The sequence below is a fragment of the Lepus europaeus genome, chromosome 2, assembly GCF_033115175.1.
Source record: "Lepus europaeus isolate LE1 chromosome 2, mLepTim1.pri, whole genome shotgun sequence".
NCBI classification, from domain to species: Eukaryota; Metazoa; Chordata; class Mammalia; order Lagomorpha; family Leporidae; genus Lepus; species Lepus europaeus.
The window spans coordinates 108,164,204-108,179,220 of NC_084828.1; the positions used below are offsets into that span (position 1 = coordinate 108,164,204).

The 15,017-nt window shown below is 39.5% G+C and overlaps 1 protein-coding gene across 3 annotated transcripts in view; it reads right to left on the reverse strand.

Moving 5' to 3' along the window:
- The window catches only part of FNDC3B (fibronectin type III domain containing 3B), a 356,988-nt gene that overhangs the window by 158,806 nt on the left and 183,165 nt on the right, over window positions 1–15,017 (reverse strand). For all 3 annotated transcript variants that reach the window (XM_062211816.1, XM_062211803.1, XM_062211809.1), the window contains exon 4: window positions 6,589–6,665. In XM_062211816.1, the coding sequence (XP_062067800.1) occupies window positions 6,589–6,665 (77 nt within the window). The remainder of the gene's footprint in view (window positions 1–6,588; window positions 6,666–15,017) is intronic.

Sequence of the window (15,017 nt, forward strand, 5' to 3'; positions counted from 1 at the left end):
AAGATTAATCTAATAACCTTCAACTTAAGACTTGGGGTCCAAGTCTTTAATGCATGGGCCTGTGGAGGGCATCTAAACAGTTCTATAACTTACAAATGATTCAGAAGTCATTGCTGTGTATGCCTTGGTCTCAATGCTGTCATGAAAATCAAACGTCATTTTTGTAGATAAGAATAGCATTCTTGTCAATACAAGGTTAAATTATTTTGGTAATGACTGATTCTGAAAACTTCTGTTCTCACTTAATTACCTCCCTAAGGGACAATATGAACAATATGTACAAGAGAGGATGACTGGATTTTGGATTAGAAAAGAACCTCAGACATCTTCAACACTTTCCTTTCCTATCCTCCCTCCACAAGATAAAAGTTAGCCCAGCCAGCCAAATTTTGATAAACACTGATTATGTGCAACAAACTAGAGATCCACTGATGAACAGGACTGAATGTGATACTCAGAGTCCTTGCCTTTTTGCAGCTTAAATGCTAAAAGCAAGACAGACAGCAACCAAGTAAACACAAACAAGTGCTATGGTAAAATAAGTAACTTAGTATTCCAAAAGTCACTCAGCAGCTGGATGCAGAGCCCCACCTGGGTCATGTGTCTTCCTGCCAATGCTGTGTCCTATCATACCGCAAGGCTAGGATCTTAGAAACAAAGGAAAGAAATCCAAGAGAAAATGTAGAATGGGAGAAATGGAGAAAGATCAGAAAGAGAAACTTGCACAATACTTTGAAGAGGAAAGGATGTCCTTGGTGTTTTTCTTTAATTTAGCATTGCCAATGCTGCCAGTACCCACTGCTCAGACAAAATAAGCAATGAAGTAAAAAACAAAATTGCTGCAAATCCTCTGATAATGGAACTAAATGACACTTAAGTACTCTGTTCTTTTCTACAGAACCTCCCATCTGCCATGCACACTACAGAATATTGCCTAACTTTCTCTAGGAAAGTCAATTCCTCCAGAAGACTAGAGAAACAATCCCATTCTCTTATTATTGCCTGACAAGTGGGTCTGACTCAGTTTGTCAGGACACAAGGCAGTCCCTCCTGTTCTTTTCTGCTTATATTCACAGTTTTGAAGGTAACACAAGGCAGCGGTTAATCCTAGGGTGTAACTGCCAAAGGAGAGTGTTGAGACTAATGTCTACAGCTCAGCGGGCTTGGCTGAGCAAACTGGGGAAAGGCATTCGTAGGCCTTCACATAACAGGCTCCACTGATTCTCCACAGGGGCTTCTGTGTTCTGGCCAGCTCTTCAAATAGTCCCCACTGGAAAATGACCACCAAACCAAATTTAACTGCACTTTAAAAAACATTTATCTCTTGCAGGCCAAGGGAGGTAGAATGTATATAATATTAACAGGTATTATCCAATACAATGGAATGAGAAGTGCATACTTCTGCTGTGACAAAAATTCTTATTTTGATTATTATCCAAAATTTGAGTTACATCAATTAATTTGGAAAAAAAGAATTGTTACCCAAATAACAAAACATTAACTTGGATGCTTCACTGTTACTTTTCATATGCTTTTTTAATCTTTAGGTCAATATGAAGCTTTTGGAAAATGTATAATAAATTACTATGGAAGCATGGAAAATAAAACTCAAAGCATCTGCTTATGAAATTTTTGCACATAAATTATTCAGAAAGTTAATGATGAGGTCAAAGAAAAAAAATAGAGCCATGGCCAGTATACAATGAAAGGAAAACTTTGCTTCATACCACATTATCTCAACATGTATTTAGGAAGGCAAGCTCTGCCAACTCACTGGGATTGCTGTAACACAGTCTTTTTCATAACAGCTACCACACTGAATGCTCACACCGCGTGTAACATGCCTCTTAATTCTGGGCTCTAGCACATCAAGTAGGCATTCACACACGTGGTAAAAGTGACACAGGAAGGACAGCAGGGGAAATCGAAGGAAGGCCTCTCCAGGTAATATCCATGTTCCTCCCAGCTGTGCTACTTCCCTGTTTTCCTACTGTTTTGACCCTCATCACCCTCGCAAATGTGTTCACATGATAGAAACGATAACTCTGATAAGATTGAATTCCCTCTTACCTAACCCACTTCCTCAGAGTTGGGGAAAAAAAAAAAAAAACTAGCATTTTTCTCTCAAATGGAAAAGATTGGATTATGCTTTCATCAAACCTCCCCCCAACACCCCTCCACCAAAAAAATAAAGGACAACACACACTCCCCCCACATAAAGAGTCACCCATATGGAGTCAAAATGACAACACTGCACGGTCCCCACCAAGGGCACAGCACTTTGATGGTCCACTGGAAAACACAGACCATGCTGTTGATGGCATCTCCAGAGCTGTCTGTTACACCTAGAGTCTGTCTCACTATAAGATTACCTGCTTCTTACTGACATAGGTATGTTGTTAGATTTATGACCCATTTTGTACACTGATTACACAACAAATCTACTATAATCAAGTAATGGTTCACTCACCTCCTTCTTCACTTCCTTACAAACCAGACCATCGCTTACATGAGTATCTAGTATTTCAGTGTTGCAGATGCAGGCATATCACATACCAATGGTCACACTGCCATAAAGTAATTTATTCATCAAGACAGCTCCTGCCACTGATTTCTAGATCATGTCGTATACAAAGGAGCTTTAAAAGTTCAAGGAAAACTTAAAAGATAAGTTTAGGGGCCGGCACTGTGGTGCAGCAGGCAAAGCTGCCGCCTAAAGTGCCAGCATCCCATATGGGCTCTGGTTCGAGCCGCTGCTGCTCCACTTCCGATCCAGCTCTCTACTATGGCCTGGGAAAGCAGTGGAGGATGGCCCAAGTTCTTGGACCGCTGCACCTGTGTTAGAGACCCAGAAGAAGCTCCTGGCTCTTGGCTTCGGATCAGTGCAGCTCCAGCTGCTGCGGACAACTGGGGAGTAAACCAGCAGATGGAAGACCTCAGTCTCTCTTTTTCTGTTGCTCCTTCTCTCTGTGTGTAACTCTGACTTCCAAATAAATTAATTAATGAATGTTTAAAAAAGATAAGTTTACTTCGAGATGCATGAGTTTTTTTTTTTTTAATTTTCCATCAACTTTTGGGAGACCCCTCTATGCATGGATCTCAGATTTTTTTGGCACCAAAATAAACTTATCTTTTAATTTTATTTCTATGAAATTTTACCTCATATATTTTTCGTGAAGAAAAATGTCCCTTAAAATCCATTGCCCATTTTTGAATTGGGTTATTTGTCTTTACATTCTTGAGTTTAAAATGTCTTTATACATTCTACATGTAAGTTCCTCCAAAGATATGATTCACATATATTTTTTCTCATTCTGAGAAATGTGAACTCTCTTCAGTTTTTTGATGGTGTCTTTAAAGACATAAATTTTTTTAATCTGGATGAAGTGAAACTTACCTATTCTTATGTTGCTCACATTCTTAGTGTCACCTATAAGAATTCACTGCCCAGTCCACAGTTATGAAGTTTTACTCCTAGGCTTTTATAGGTTTAGTTCTTATACTTATGTTCACATCCATTTTGCATTAATTTCTTTATATGATGACGTATTGTTTCAACATCATTGTTTGTTGTATCTGGATATCTAGTTGTCACAGCACCATTTGTTCAAAGGATTATTCTGTCCTCCAACGAGCTGTCCTGGCACTCCTCTCCCTTCTAAACAGGCATTCAGAACATTTCATTACTTGGGAGTATAGATTAGTTGAATCTCATTATTTTCCAGCTATCAGGCCTTCCTAAAACCTACAAATCTTCTAAGTATATATATACTTTGAAGATATATATATATATATATATATATATAGATATATCATATATATATGAAGCAAATATGACTCTCCTCTATTTATTTTATTTAACCTTAGACAACCACTTACATTTAAAAAAATTTAACAAGTACCAACTATGTGCCAGGCAGTATTTTGGATACTGATACACCGTATTCCATGACAGCGATGGGGACCAAGTGCCAAAGATGCTGAAAGAACAGAAAAAACGGTTTCTATGCTGGAGTACAAGTTCTAAAAGGGTCACATGAAGGAGATGCATATGACCAAGAATGATTAAGCCGTTACACACAGAAGGGCTCTAAAGTATTTCAGACTGAGAGAAACTATGGACACAAAAGTATATCATTGAGAAAAGGCCCAATACATCCAGACAGCAGCAGTGCAATGAGCTGCTGTCTCATATACCTGTGGGGCGACATGTAAAGGTGCAAGCTGAAGGTCAAGTAGGCTTGAGTGCTAAGGATTGCACAGGGAACACAACAGAACCTAACTGCACGCAATGGACACCCAACTCAAGACCCAAACTAGAAAGCCACGCGTACTTTAGGAAGAAAACGTAGAGCTGATCAACAGGAGGACACACTAGGACTGAGCACTTCTCACGTATGTCCAGCCTAGAGGGGTGTTTCTGTTCATTTCTGGGTTTTATTACTATAATTTTTTATGACTCTTTTCCTTCCACAACTAATGACAACAATGTACTTTGTTCCTTAAGCTTCATGTTTTACACTTGGCCCCATTCTCCTTTCTTTAAGTATGGGTGTTGCCAGCCTGAAGGATGTTGCCATGCATCCCATTGGCTTCTCAATTCAATTTTCTTCATATTAACAATTTGTTTTTGTCAGGTCCTTTACTGTACAGTAAAGTAAATGTAACACTATCACTGAAGATGTAAAACTATCACTGAAGTTATAATACTATCACTGAAGGCCATTCAACACTGGGCCCACCTTCTGATCAAGCAACCCATGCAAAATAGATTTGCACACATGTCTTACAATCTCATACCTTCCTCTATCTCAATTCAGAATCCAAATCACTCCAACTTTACTATTCTCCCAATGGTGTACATCATTTCCTGCTCTTATCAACAATTGGGAAAGAGTGTCATGATGTTTCCATCAGTGGTTTGAGTACATTTTTTGCTCTGCTTTTACCCTTTCTTGTTGGATTTTCTATAGACAATTTTCAGAATCAGAAATAAACCACGGCCAAAAATTGTCCATTTTTCCTAAGAATCCTAATAAATGTTTTGCACACTTACTATAATTACAGCAACATCACTAGCAAGAAAAAGCACATAGCAGCTTCTGTTAGAATGTTCAGTTTTTAACTGCTGTTCCCTAAATGGGCCTTTAGAATAAAAAGAGATGTTATTTTTGTCATCACAATGCTGAGAACTATATACTGTTCAATGGAATGAAACACTTCCTCAAAATAAATGAGCAGAAGACATAATGGAATTCTACATTACTTGTTCTTTTTCTGTTAATTGACTAGGGATGTGAATGCCATCCATCATCTCGTGTCCATGCTGGAAGAGGCTGGCCTGCATACTTTTCTCCCTCTAGAGGTTCTTGTTTACAAAGACATGTAGGAAACAAGTCATCTATCTGCAACAGGGGGAAGATTGGCCAATAATCTGGCTACTTAAAAACAAAAGATGTCAAATTGGCTCACATAAAAGAAGGGACAAAAAAAAATGAAATTATAGTGTCCGTAATGTGCCTTAGAGAGTGAAGAACTGGATAAGTTTTTACATCAGAGAAGGGTAAATCTTGATTCCTGCTTGCACTTCAGCAATTTTCCTATGTAGCTGCCAATTTTTCTCACCCTAGCAAAAAATCATTAACAATCGAAAATTATAGATTTTTAAACCACTTTAAAAGCAGAAGCAGAGATACACAAAAAGAATAGGAGGAAACATCTGAAAGGATACAATCCAATAAAATGCTAATAATTATCACCTCTGGGTAGTGAAATTATATTTTCTTTCTATACAATTTGGGGCTTTTCCTAATTTGTTTTCAACAGTGTATGATGCTCTTAGAATCAGGAAGAAAGGAACAAAGGAGGCAGAAAGAAAGAAAAATGGTTGTTTGGTGAGGTACTTGGAAAGGAAGTGATGTAGGGGGAAGCAGGATCTGATGAACAGTGTGCTTAGGCTAGGACAGATACTAAAGCCTGCAGAGACTTAGAGTGCTCTGTTCCAGGCACTCTAAGTATTTTATGCCTTATCCAGATACAGGGTACAACTTTATCCTTTGACACTGTCTCACCCCACAGTACAACATCAAGATTCCTATTGCCATCATTGCATCTGAGAGAAAACCAAAATTCAGAAATGTCAGCACAGGCAGCCAAGTTCTCACACTGCACTTAGTAACTCACCAAGCCCAGGCTGCAGCACACTGCAGAGATGGGACTCTCAAAATAGAAAGCAGGCTCTATTTATGTTAACGATGTTGTCTGTGACATGTTTACTAATTAAGTCTATGAATTTTTCTCCAGGGAATTACATTACAGATACAAGGAACTCTCTAAAGCAAGACATTCCATGAAGGTGCCACAACTCAGTGATAAAGTAAGAAATCCAGCCTAGCAGAAGGCAGTCTGTTAACCCTCTGTGATGTTCTGACATGTCAGACAGCAAGACATACAAACTGGCCACAGATAGAATGGGAGCATTATCAAAACTGAATGAACTCCTGGAGAAAGTTTTGAAGCCTCAACATATACTCTGTTGGAACAATGAGTGAGTCCATAGGGAGTGGAAAAGTCTATCAAATGGATTACCTGTGAGATATAACCTGGAGGCACATGGATGGGAGGAATAGATCCATTGGGTGACATCATGGGAACTTCAGCAGGTCCTAAAAGAGGAAAGGGTGAGATATTAACAGTGGAAGAAATAAACATCATTCAGAATACCCACTGGGATGTTCAACTATCAATCTGAATATAATCACTTTGACCATTTTCTCTTCAGTAAATAGTATATTCTGCCTTAATCTGGACCTGAAACCACAAACGAAAAGGAATTCTTAAGCTGTATGACTTAAGGAAAACAAAAATCTGTAAGCATCTTTCTTAATATATTAATATTTAATGATATATAAACCTCAAGTTCCATAAACCAATACTGCTATGAGTAGCCTAACAGAATAGCACAAAAAGTTTCTTCCTTTTCTTTCTGCCTTACTTATTAACAAATGTTTAAAATCAAATCAATTTTGACATGAGTTTATCTCTTCTGGTTTATGAAACTCCAAAGGGACAAACATTTGGTTTAGGAGTTAAGATGCCACTTGGACTTCTACATTCCATCTCGGAGTGCTTAGCTGGAGTTACAGCTCCCCTGTAAAAGGAGCTTCCTATTAATGCACATCTTGGGAGGCAGCAGGTGCTGGCTCTAATTGGGTCCCTGATACCACATGGGAGATTTGGACTGGGTTCTAGGATCACGGCTTTAGCCTGGCCCATCTGAGCCCTGCCCTGGCTGTTCCAAGTGTCTGAGAAGTGAACCTGCAGATGGAAATCACTCTTTATTCTGTCTCTCTCTCTCTTTCAAGGAAGTGAAAATTTAAACTAATAATAAGAGAACTCCTATCAACTTTGGACTTTTAATGCTCAGTTAACAATTATTTTCAATAAGTTACTGTAACATGTCATTAACTTGAATGATAAGAAACTTTACTTGAAACAAACTCAATTTGGTCTGTTTCATTTATAAGGCAGGAGAAAATATCATGTTTAAATTACACACTATTAGGAATACTCATGCCAGATTTACCTGAATTGTTTCAAAAAAGCATTCAATCAACAAGAGGTTAGTTTCAAATTATTCAGTTCAAGGATGTTAATCACACATCATAGAGAACCAATAAATATCAAAGTTAACACTCAGTTACCTAAGACAGTTTGAGTTAATATTTTATTACAAAGAAAATTATTACCAAAATCAATTCCTGACACTTTTCCAAAAATCCAATGATTAAACAGTTTCCTCAGAAGTACAAGAAGTTGATGGTCAGGTCACTGGATTTCTCTTAGCAAGTGGATCTCCTATTCAGCAACCTATTTCTCAAATGTCAATCTAAAACCATGGGTTTCTAGTCTGAGATGAGACTTCCTGACTCCAGATGCCTTGTGTTGTTTATTTGCTTTCACCTCATGTGTATTGGGGCTGCTGGCAATGAAAATTGCTTAGCAGGAATAGAAACCAAGTGAAATACAACACTTTATTTGGCAAAGGAAGACAGATCTTGCCACCCACTGCTGCATTTACATGTAACCAGAATGTACCTTTTGCTTCACAGGGTGACCCAGTGTTATGACTACTTCCTAAGAAAGGACACAGTGGAAGGAGGGACAACCTCAATGGCATGCACATGAACAGGTTTGCAAATACAGAAACAAACGCAGGAGTAGCCTAGAAAAGGTGCATAATGCTCCCACAATATTTCAAAAAATCATTGCCATTTCATGCACAATACAACAAATCACTGATCACCTCTATACTCACACAGATCCACAGCAACCTCTCGCATGCTAAAATATTAGCAATGATTTAAAACAAAAGAAGAGAAAGGCAGAAGAATGGGCCATTGCATAACTCTTTTTATTTTTTAATTATAATGTACTTATAATTACTATTTAATGCATGCACCATTGGCTGAAGACGCTGGTTTCCAAATCCTTCAATCCTATCCAGCTTCAATATTTTTGCTATAGCCATCAAGGCATTTGAATATTTGTGTAATACTTCTCTTTGAGTTGACTTTTTAAAAACAAATCATAGGCAACCATTATCAGCATCAGCTGGAGCAAAATTTGTGCAATCAGAGGGCCCAAACACTTGGCCCTATGGAACTTGTGGGGTTCTCTTTGTTTTTGTTTTCTTCAGATTTATTTATTTATTTGAAAGGCAGAGAGTTACAGAGAGGCAGAGGCAGAGAGAGAGAGAGAAAGAGAGAATCTTCCATCCACTGGTTCACTCCTGAAATGGCCACAACAGTTGGAGCTGCACCAATCCAAAACCAGGATCCAGGAGCTTCTTCTGGGTCTCCCACGCAGCTGCAGGGGCCCAAGGACTTAGGCCATCTTCTACTGCTTTCCCAGGCCAAAGCAGAGAGCTGGATCGGAAGTGGAGCAGCCAGGACTTGAACTGGTGCCCATACGGATGCCCGCATTGCAGGCAGCCCTGGCCCCTGGAACTTGTGTTAATAGTGCAGGGTCTACCTGGGTTTATACCTCATTTACCAGTTACACTGGCTGTGGACCTCACTCCTTACTCTCAATAGTTTTAAGGAAAAGTAACAATTCCCACTCCATAGAGTTGAGTTTAAAGATTAAATTCCATAATATATGCAAAAGCACTTAGATCTATGTAGGGTGAGGATAATCACTCAGTGAAATGATACTACTCATTGTCCTTTTTTTAAAGATTTAGTTATCTATTTGAAATACAAAGTTAGAAGGAGAGAGGGAGAGAGAGAGGGAGGGAGGTCTTCCACCCACTGGTTCATTCCCTAAATGGCTGTGACAGCTGGACCTGGACCAGTTTAAAGCCAGGAGCTTCTTCTGGGTCTCCCACGTGGGTGCAGGGGCCTATGTACTTGGGCCATCCTGCACTGCTTTTCCAGGCTCATCAGCAAGCAACTGGATCAGAAGTGAAGCAGTCGGGACTGGAACCTGTGCCCAGATGGGATGTCGGCAGTGCAGGTGGCAGCTTTACTGGTTACACCACAGCACCAGCCCCTCATTGTCATTCTTTAAAACATTTTTTTTTAATTGAGAGTCTTCTGTCACTGTTTCTTGGTTGTTGGTTTTTTTTTTTTTTTGCTACAATTACATTTTAGACACTAAATTTTTTTAACACTACATATACCTGTAACAACAAATCAGTGAAGTACATACTCTGTTCAATACTGACTTTAAGAAGCAATTCTTCCTGATCAGGTAAAAAGTCAAATTTTACAGAAAGGGTGTGAATAGAAGTGCTACCACCTCAATAAAGTACTGTTTTCTTAATCACAAAAACGTATACCATGCAAACAGTCTCTCAAGCTCAGGCATGACCCCTAAAACTGTTAAAGTCATTTGTATAAAATTCTCTAAAGAATGTAGACAAGTAAGTGATTTACAGCTAGAAAATGTTTTCTTCCTGGCCCTGATTTTAAGAGTAGCCAAATGACTTTAACATGATTGTTCCCCCTTCCTCTTGTCCCTGTCATCAAAGCCATTTCAAAGGACGTTTTGGGATATACAATGACAGCTTCCAAAACTAAAATGTGCCTTAGAACCAAAAGGTTCCTCTCCTTTCTGAAATAAACCACTGCACCTACAGGAGAGTTTATAAGCTAGCAAAATACAATGCCATTCACAATGGTAGCATGAGAATAGTTACTGTCTCCCTAAGGATTCACCTCCCCATCTGTGGTCTTGCCCTACTATCTGTGTTTGGGAATGTCGCCTCACTATTGTTATCCTTCCCTAACTTAAACACAAACTTCCTTTCCTCAATTTCTGGAACTAGCTTCCTCTTGATTTTCAAGTCAGCATCCTCATATCAGGACTTAGAGGACATAGCCCAACAGGGTGGGGAACCTTTTTTCTGCCCAGGGCCATTTGAAACATCATGACCAAATGATTTCATGGGCATTAAACAGCACACGGGCCAGATGTTCTCCACCCCTGCATGGTGTGAAAAAATGATTCTTGGGGCAGGTGCTGTGGCATATACGGTAAAGCTGCTGCCTGCAGTACCAGCATCCCATATGGGCGCCAGTTCATGTCCAGGCTGCTCCTCTTCTGATCCAGCTCTCTGCTGTGGCCTGGGAAAGCAGTGGAAGATGGCCCAAGTCCTTGGGCTCCTGCACCCCTGTAGGAGACCCACACTAAGCTCCTGGTTCCTGGTTTCGGATCAGCAAGCTCTGGCCATTGTGGCCATTTGGGAAGTGAACCAGCGGATGAAAAACCTCTCTCTCTCTCTCTCTCTCTCTCTCTCTCTCTCTCTCTCTCTCTCTCTCTCCCCCCTTCCTCCCGCCCTCCCTCCCTCCTTCCCTCTCTGTAATTCTGAGTTTCAAATAAAAATATTTTTTAGGCCGGCGCCGCGGCTCACTAGGCTAATCCTCCGCCTTGTGGTGCCGGCACACCGGGTTCTAGTCCCTGTTGGGGCACCGATCCTGTCCCGGTTGCCCCTCTTCCAGGCCAGCTCTCTGCTGTGGCCAGGGAGTGCAGTGGAGGATGGCCCAGGTGCTTGGGCCCTGCACCCCATTGGAGACCAGGATTAGCACCTGGCTCCTGCCATCGGATCAGCGCGGTGCGCTGGCCGCAGCGTGCCTACCGCGGCGGCCATTGGAGGGTGAACCAACGGCAAAAAAGGAAGACCTTTCTCTCTGTCTCTCTCACTGTCCACTCTGCCTGTCAAAAATAAATAAATATATATATATATATATATATTTTTTTTTTAAATTAGGGGCCAATGCTGTGGTGCAATAGGTTAATCCTCCGCCTGCGACACCGGCATTCCATATGGGTACCAGTTCTAGTACTGGCTGCTCCTCTTCCAATCCAGCTCTCCACTATGGCCTGGGAAAGCACCCTGGGCCCCTGCACCCACATCGGAGACCAGGAAGAAGCACCTGGCTCCTGGCTTCGGATTGGCGCTGCTCTGGCCGTTGCAGTCATTGGGGAGTGAACCAACAGACAGAAGACCTTTCTCTCTGTCTCTCCCTCTCACTGTAACTCTACCTCTCAAATAAATAAATAAAAATCTTTAAAAAAATTAAAAATTTTAAAATGGTTCTCTTATTCATGCCATCAATGCTGGCTATATTTAAAAGGAAGGAAAAACTGCACAGTTTTCTCAAACTCATTATTTTGTTGCCTATACTGAGAAATCTTTAAACTTTAAACATTTTTTAAAATTAAAAAAGAAAACTCTTAAGTTATCTGGAAATTAAATGCACCAGTTAAATGCAGGAAGGTCTATGAAGATATGTATAACCAGATGAAATAACCTGAAAATAAAAGTGTATAAACAAATACTAGATCATGAAGGTTTTTTTGTTTTTGCTGAATTAGCTCATCTACAGATAACATGAACTCTTCAAGAAAAAAAGTCAATTTCTAGAACTAGAACTGAAATGTTTATTAATAGCCAAGTAACTCCATGAAAAAAAAAAAAACACCTTGGGAATTTTTTTTACCAATTTCAGGCTTTAGGCCATGATTTCAACAGTCAAGAATTCCTTACTTTTGGGCATGTGCTTGGTACAATGGTTAAGAAGCTGCTTGGGACACCCTTATCACATATTGGAGTGCCTGGGTGTGAGTTCTGGCTCTGTTCTCCATTAAAGCTTCCTGCTGATGCAAAGGAGGAGGTAGCAGGTGATGGCTCAAACACTTGGATCTATGCTGCACACTTAGGACACCCAAACTGAGCTCCCACAACTGACTTCCATGTGACCCAGCCCTGGTTGCTGCAGGCATTTGAAGACTGAACCAGAAGATGGGGTATCAGTCTGACTCTGTCTGCATTTCAAATAAGTAAGAACATTTTTTTAAAATTCCTTACTTTTAACAAACAGGAAGTAACACACAAGACCTAAGATTTGCTTATGTAATTAAAAAAATTAACTGCAATATGCAGGTAGATAATCTAACATCTTAGAAGTCCAAAAGCATTTGTAAATGAACTGAATTTTCATTTATTTATAGCAAATCTTGAAGGAGAATAGCTCAAGAGCAACTTAACCAGTCAACAACAGTAATTAATGCAATGATCCTACAAGTTTCCTATCACATCTAAGAAACTAAGGAGAAGCACAAAAACATAGCACTTTGAGGACCTCATGTGCTAATGGTGAGCTGCTGAGCTCCCATCAAGGCTACAAGGCCACCATGCCTCACCTTCCATCTCTTCCCTGCTATGGGGAACCCTCCAAAGCTCATCTCTCTAGATAACTGTTGCTCAGATGCTATGTTCATAACACTCAGCCACTCAGGGGCACACAAAAAAGACTGATTCAAAGTGAAATGTACATATGCAGCTTAGAAATCTGAAGGTGGTAGAAACAGAGAATCCAGGATATAAGGGATCAATCAAATCAGGAGTAGGGAATGTTTGGGACCATGGGCTCTATAAAGCCTGCAAAGTCGGCCCTGCCAAAGCAACTGCAGGTAGAAATTCAATAAATCTATTTCAGGCTAATTTTTAAGTTGATAATTTTGTGTGGCCTGCAAATGATGTTATAAATATCCAAATGGCCCTTGGCAGAAAAATGGTTCCCCACCCCCAAAGCAACCACAGGAAAACATCACTTAGAAATAAATCAAACTATAATTTTATATATTTTAATGGCACCTTTTTTTAGAAAACTTTTATTTAATAAATATAAATTTCATTAACTATAACTTTTGGATGGTAGCGGTTCTCCCCCCTCCACCCTCCCACCCACAAACCATCCCGTCTCCCGCTCCCTCTCCCTCTCCCATCCCATTCTTCATCAAGATTCATTTTTAATTATCTTTAGATATAGAAGATCAACTTAAAATATACTAAGTAAAGATTTCAACAGATTGCACCTACACAGACACACAAAGTATAAAGTACTGTTTGAAGACTAGTTTTACCATTAATTTGCATAGTACAACACATTAAGGACAGAGATCCTACATGGGGAGTAAATGCACAGTGACTCCCATTGTTGACAATTGACACTTATTTATGACGTCATTAGTTACCAGAGGCTCTTGTCATGAGCTGTAATGGCACTTTTACAAGCAGAGTATTCACCATATGTAAACAGCTAGTGAAGAAATAGTTTGTATTGTACTTGTCCATAAACTGATACTCATGTATCCAAATGGCTATTTCTCAATAGTAGCCAGCAACGCATTATATTTTCACCTGGTTAACTTAAATACCATCTTGCTCCAAATGGATGTAAGGGGGCTGAGATTACGATATAGCAAGGTAAAAGAAAACAAACCAGAAAACAAAGCAAAGGTGAAAGATGATGCAATAAAATCTAATATATCTTATAAAAGTAATTCTGGAATTTTCCTAAATACCTAAAGAAAGAAAATTCTTGCTGGTAGAAGTAGCCATAAGGACAGAGTCACAACTAATAGGTAAGGTAGATACTTATATGTACAGTAACAACCTGAACAAATGGTCTACATAAAGTCCACTTAAGCTGTTTGTCATGGATCTAAGATAAATACAAAATGTCAGCTTCTTCTGAAGAATCTTACAAATGTCTAACAATGAATCGCCAATTCTTCATGATGACTCAAGATCCTTACACAGCTAAGAGACTATGCAGGTGATCTGGTTTGCCTTGACAGTCTTTATATATATGTAATTTGAAACAAATACATATATAATTTGAAATATATATATATATATATATATATATATATATATAATTTGAAAGTCAGCATTATATAGAGAGAAAGAGACAAAGAGACAGATCGTCCATTTGCTGGTTGACTCCCCAGATGGTCATATCAGCCAGGGTTGAACCAGCCAAAGCCAGAAGCCAAAAGGCTTCCATAGCCTTGGAAATCCATGACAAAAGGCTAGGGTGATTACTGACACCATAAACAAGAGTGTCAATTGTTAAGTCAACAACAGGAGTCACTGTGCACTTACTCCCCCATGCAGGATCTCTGTCCTTAATGTGCTGTACAATGTAAATTAATGCTATAACTAGTACTCAAACAGTACTTTACACTTTGTGTTTCTGTGTGGGTGCAAACTGTTGAATCTTTACTTAATATATATACTAAATTGATCTTCTGTATATAAAGATAATTGAAAATGAATCTTGATATGAATGGAATGGGAGAGGGAGCAGGAGATGGGAGGGTTGTGGGTGGGAGGGAAGTTATGGGGGGAAAAAGCCACTGTAATCTAAAAGCTGTACTTTGGAAATTTATATTAAATAAAAGTTTTAAAAAAACTCAGTTTTTAAAATGTTTAGTGCAATACAATTTCTAATTTTACTTTCCTTCACAAGATGTGTTGTTCCTTTAAGAGCCAGTGCAAATTCATTCACTTTCAAGGTGACATTTTCCTACAGAAGCTGGGTACAGAAGACACATTCCTCTCCAACCTGTAACTACTTCTTTCCCGATATGTCCTGCCAGGCAGGAAGCGGGCTGGGAGAAGCAGTCTGGAGTAGTGCAGAGAACAAGGCCTTGGCCATGGTGAG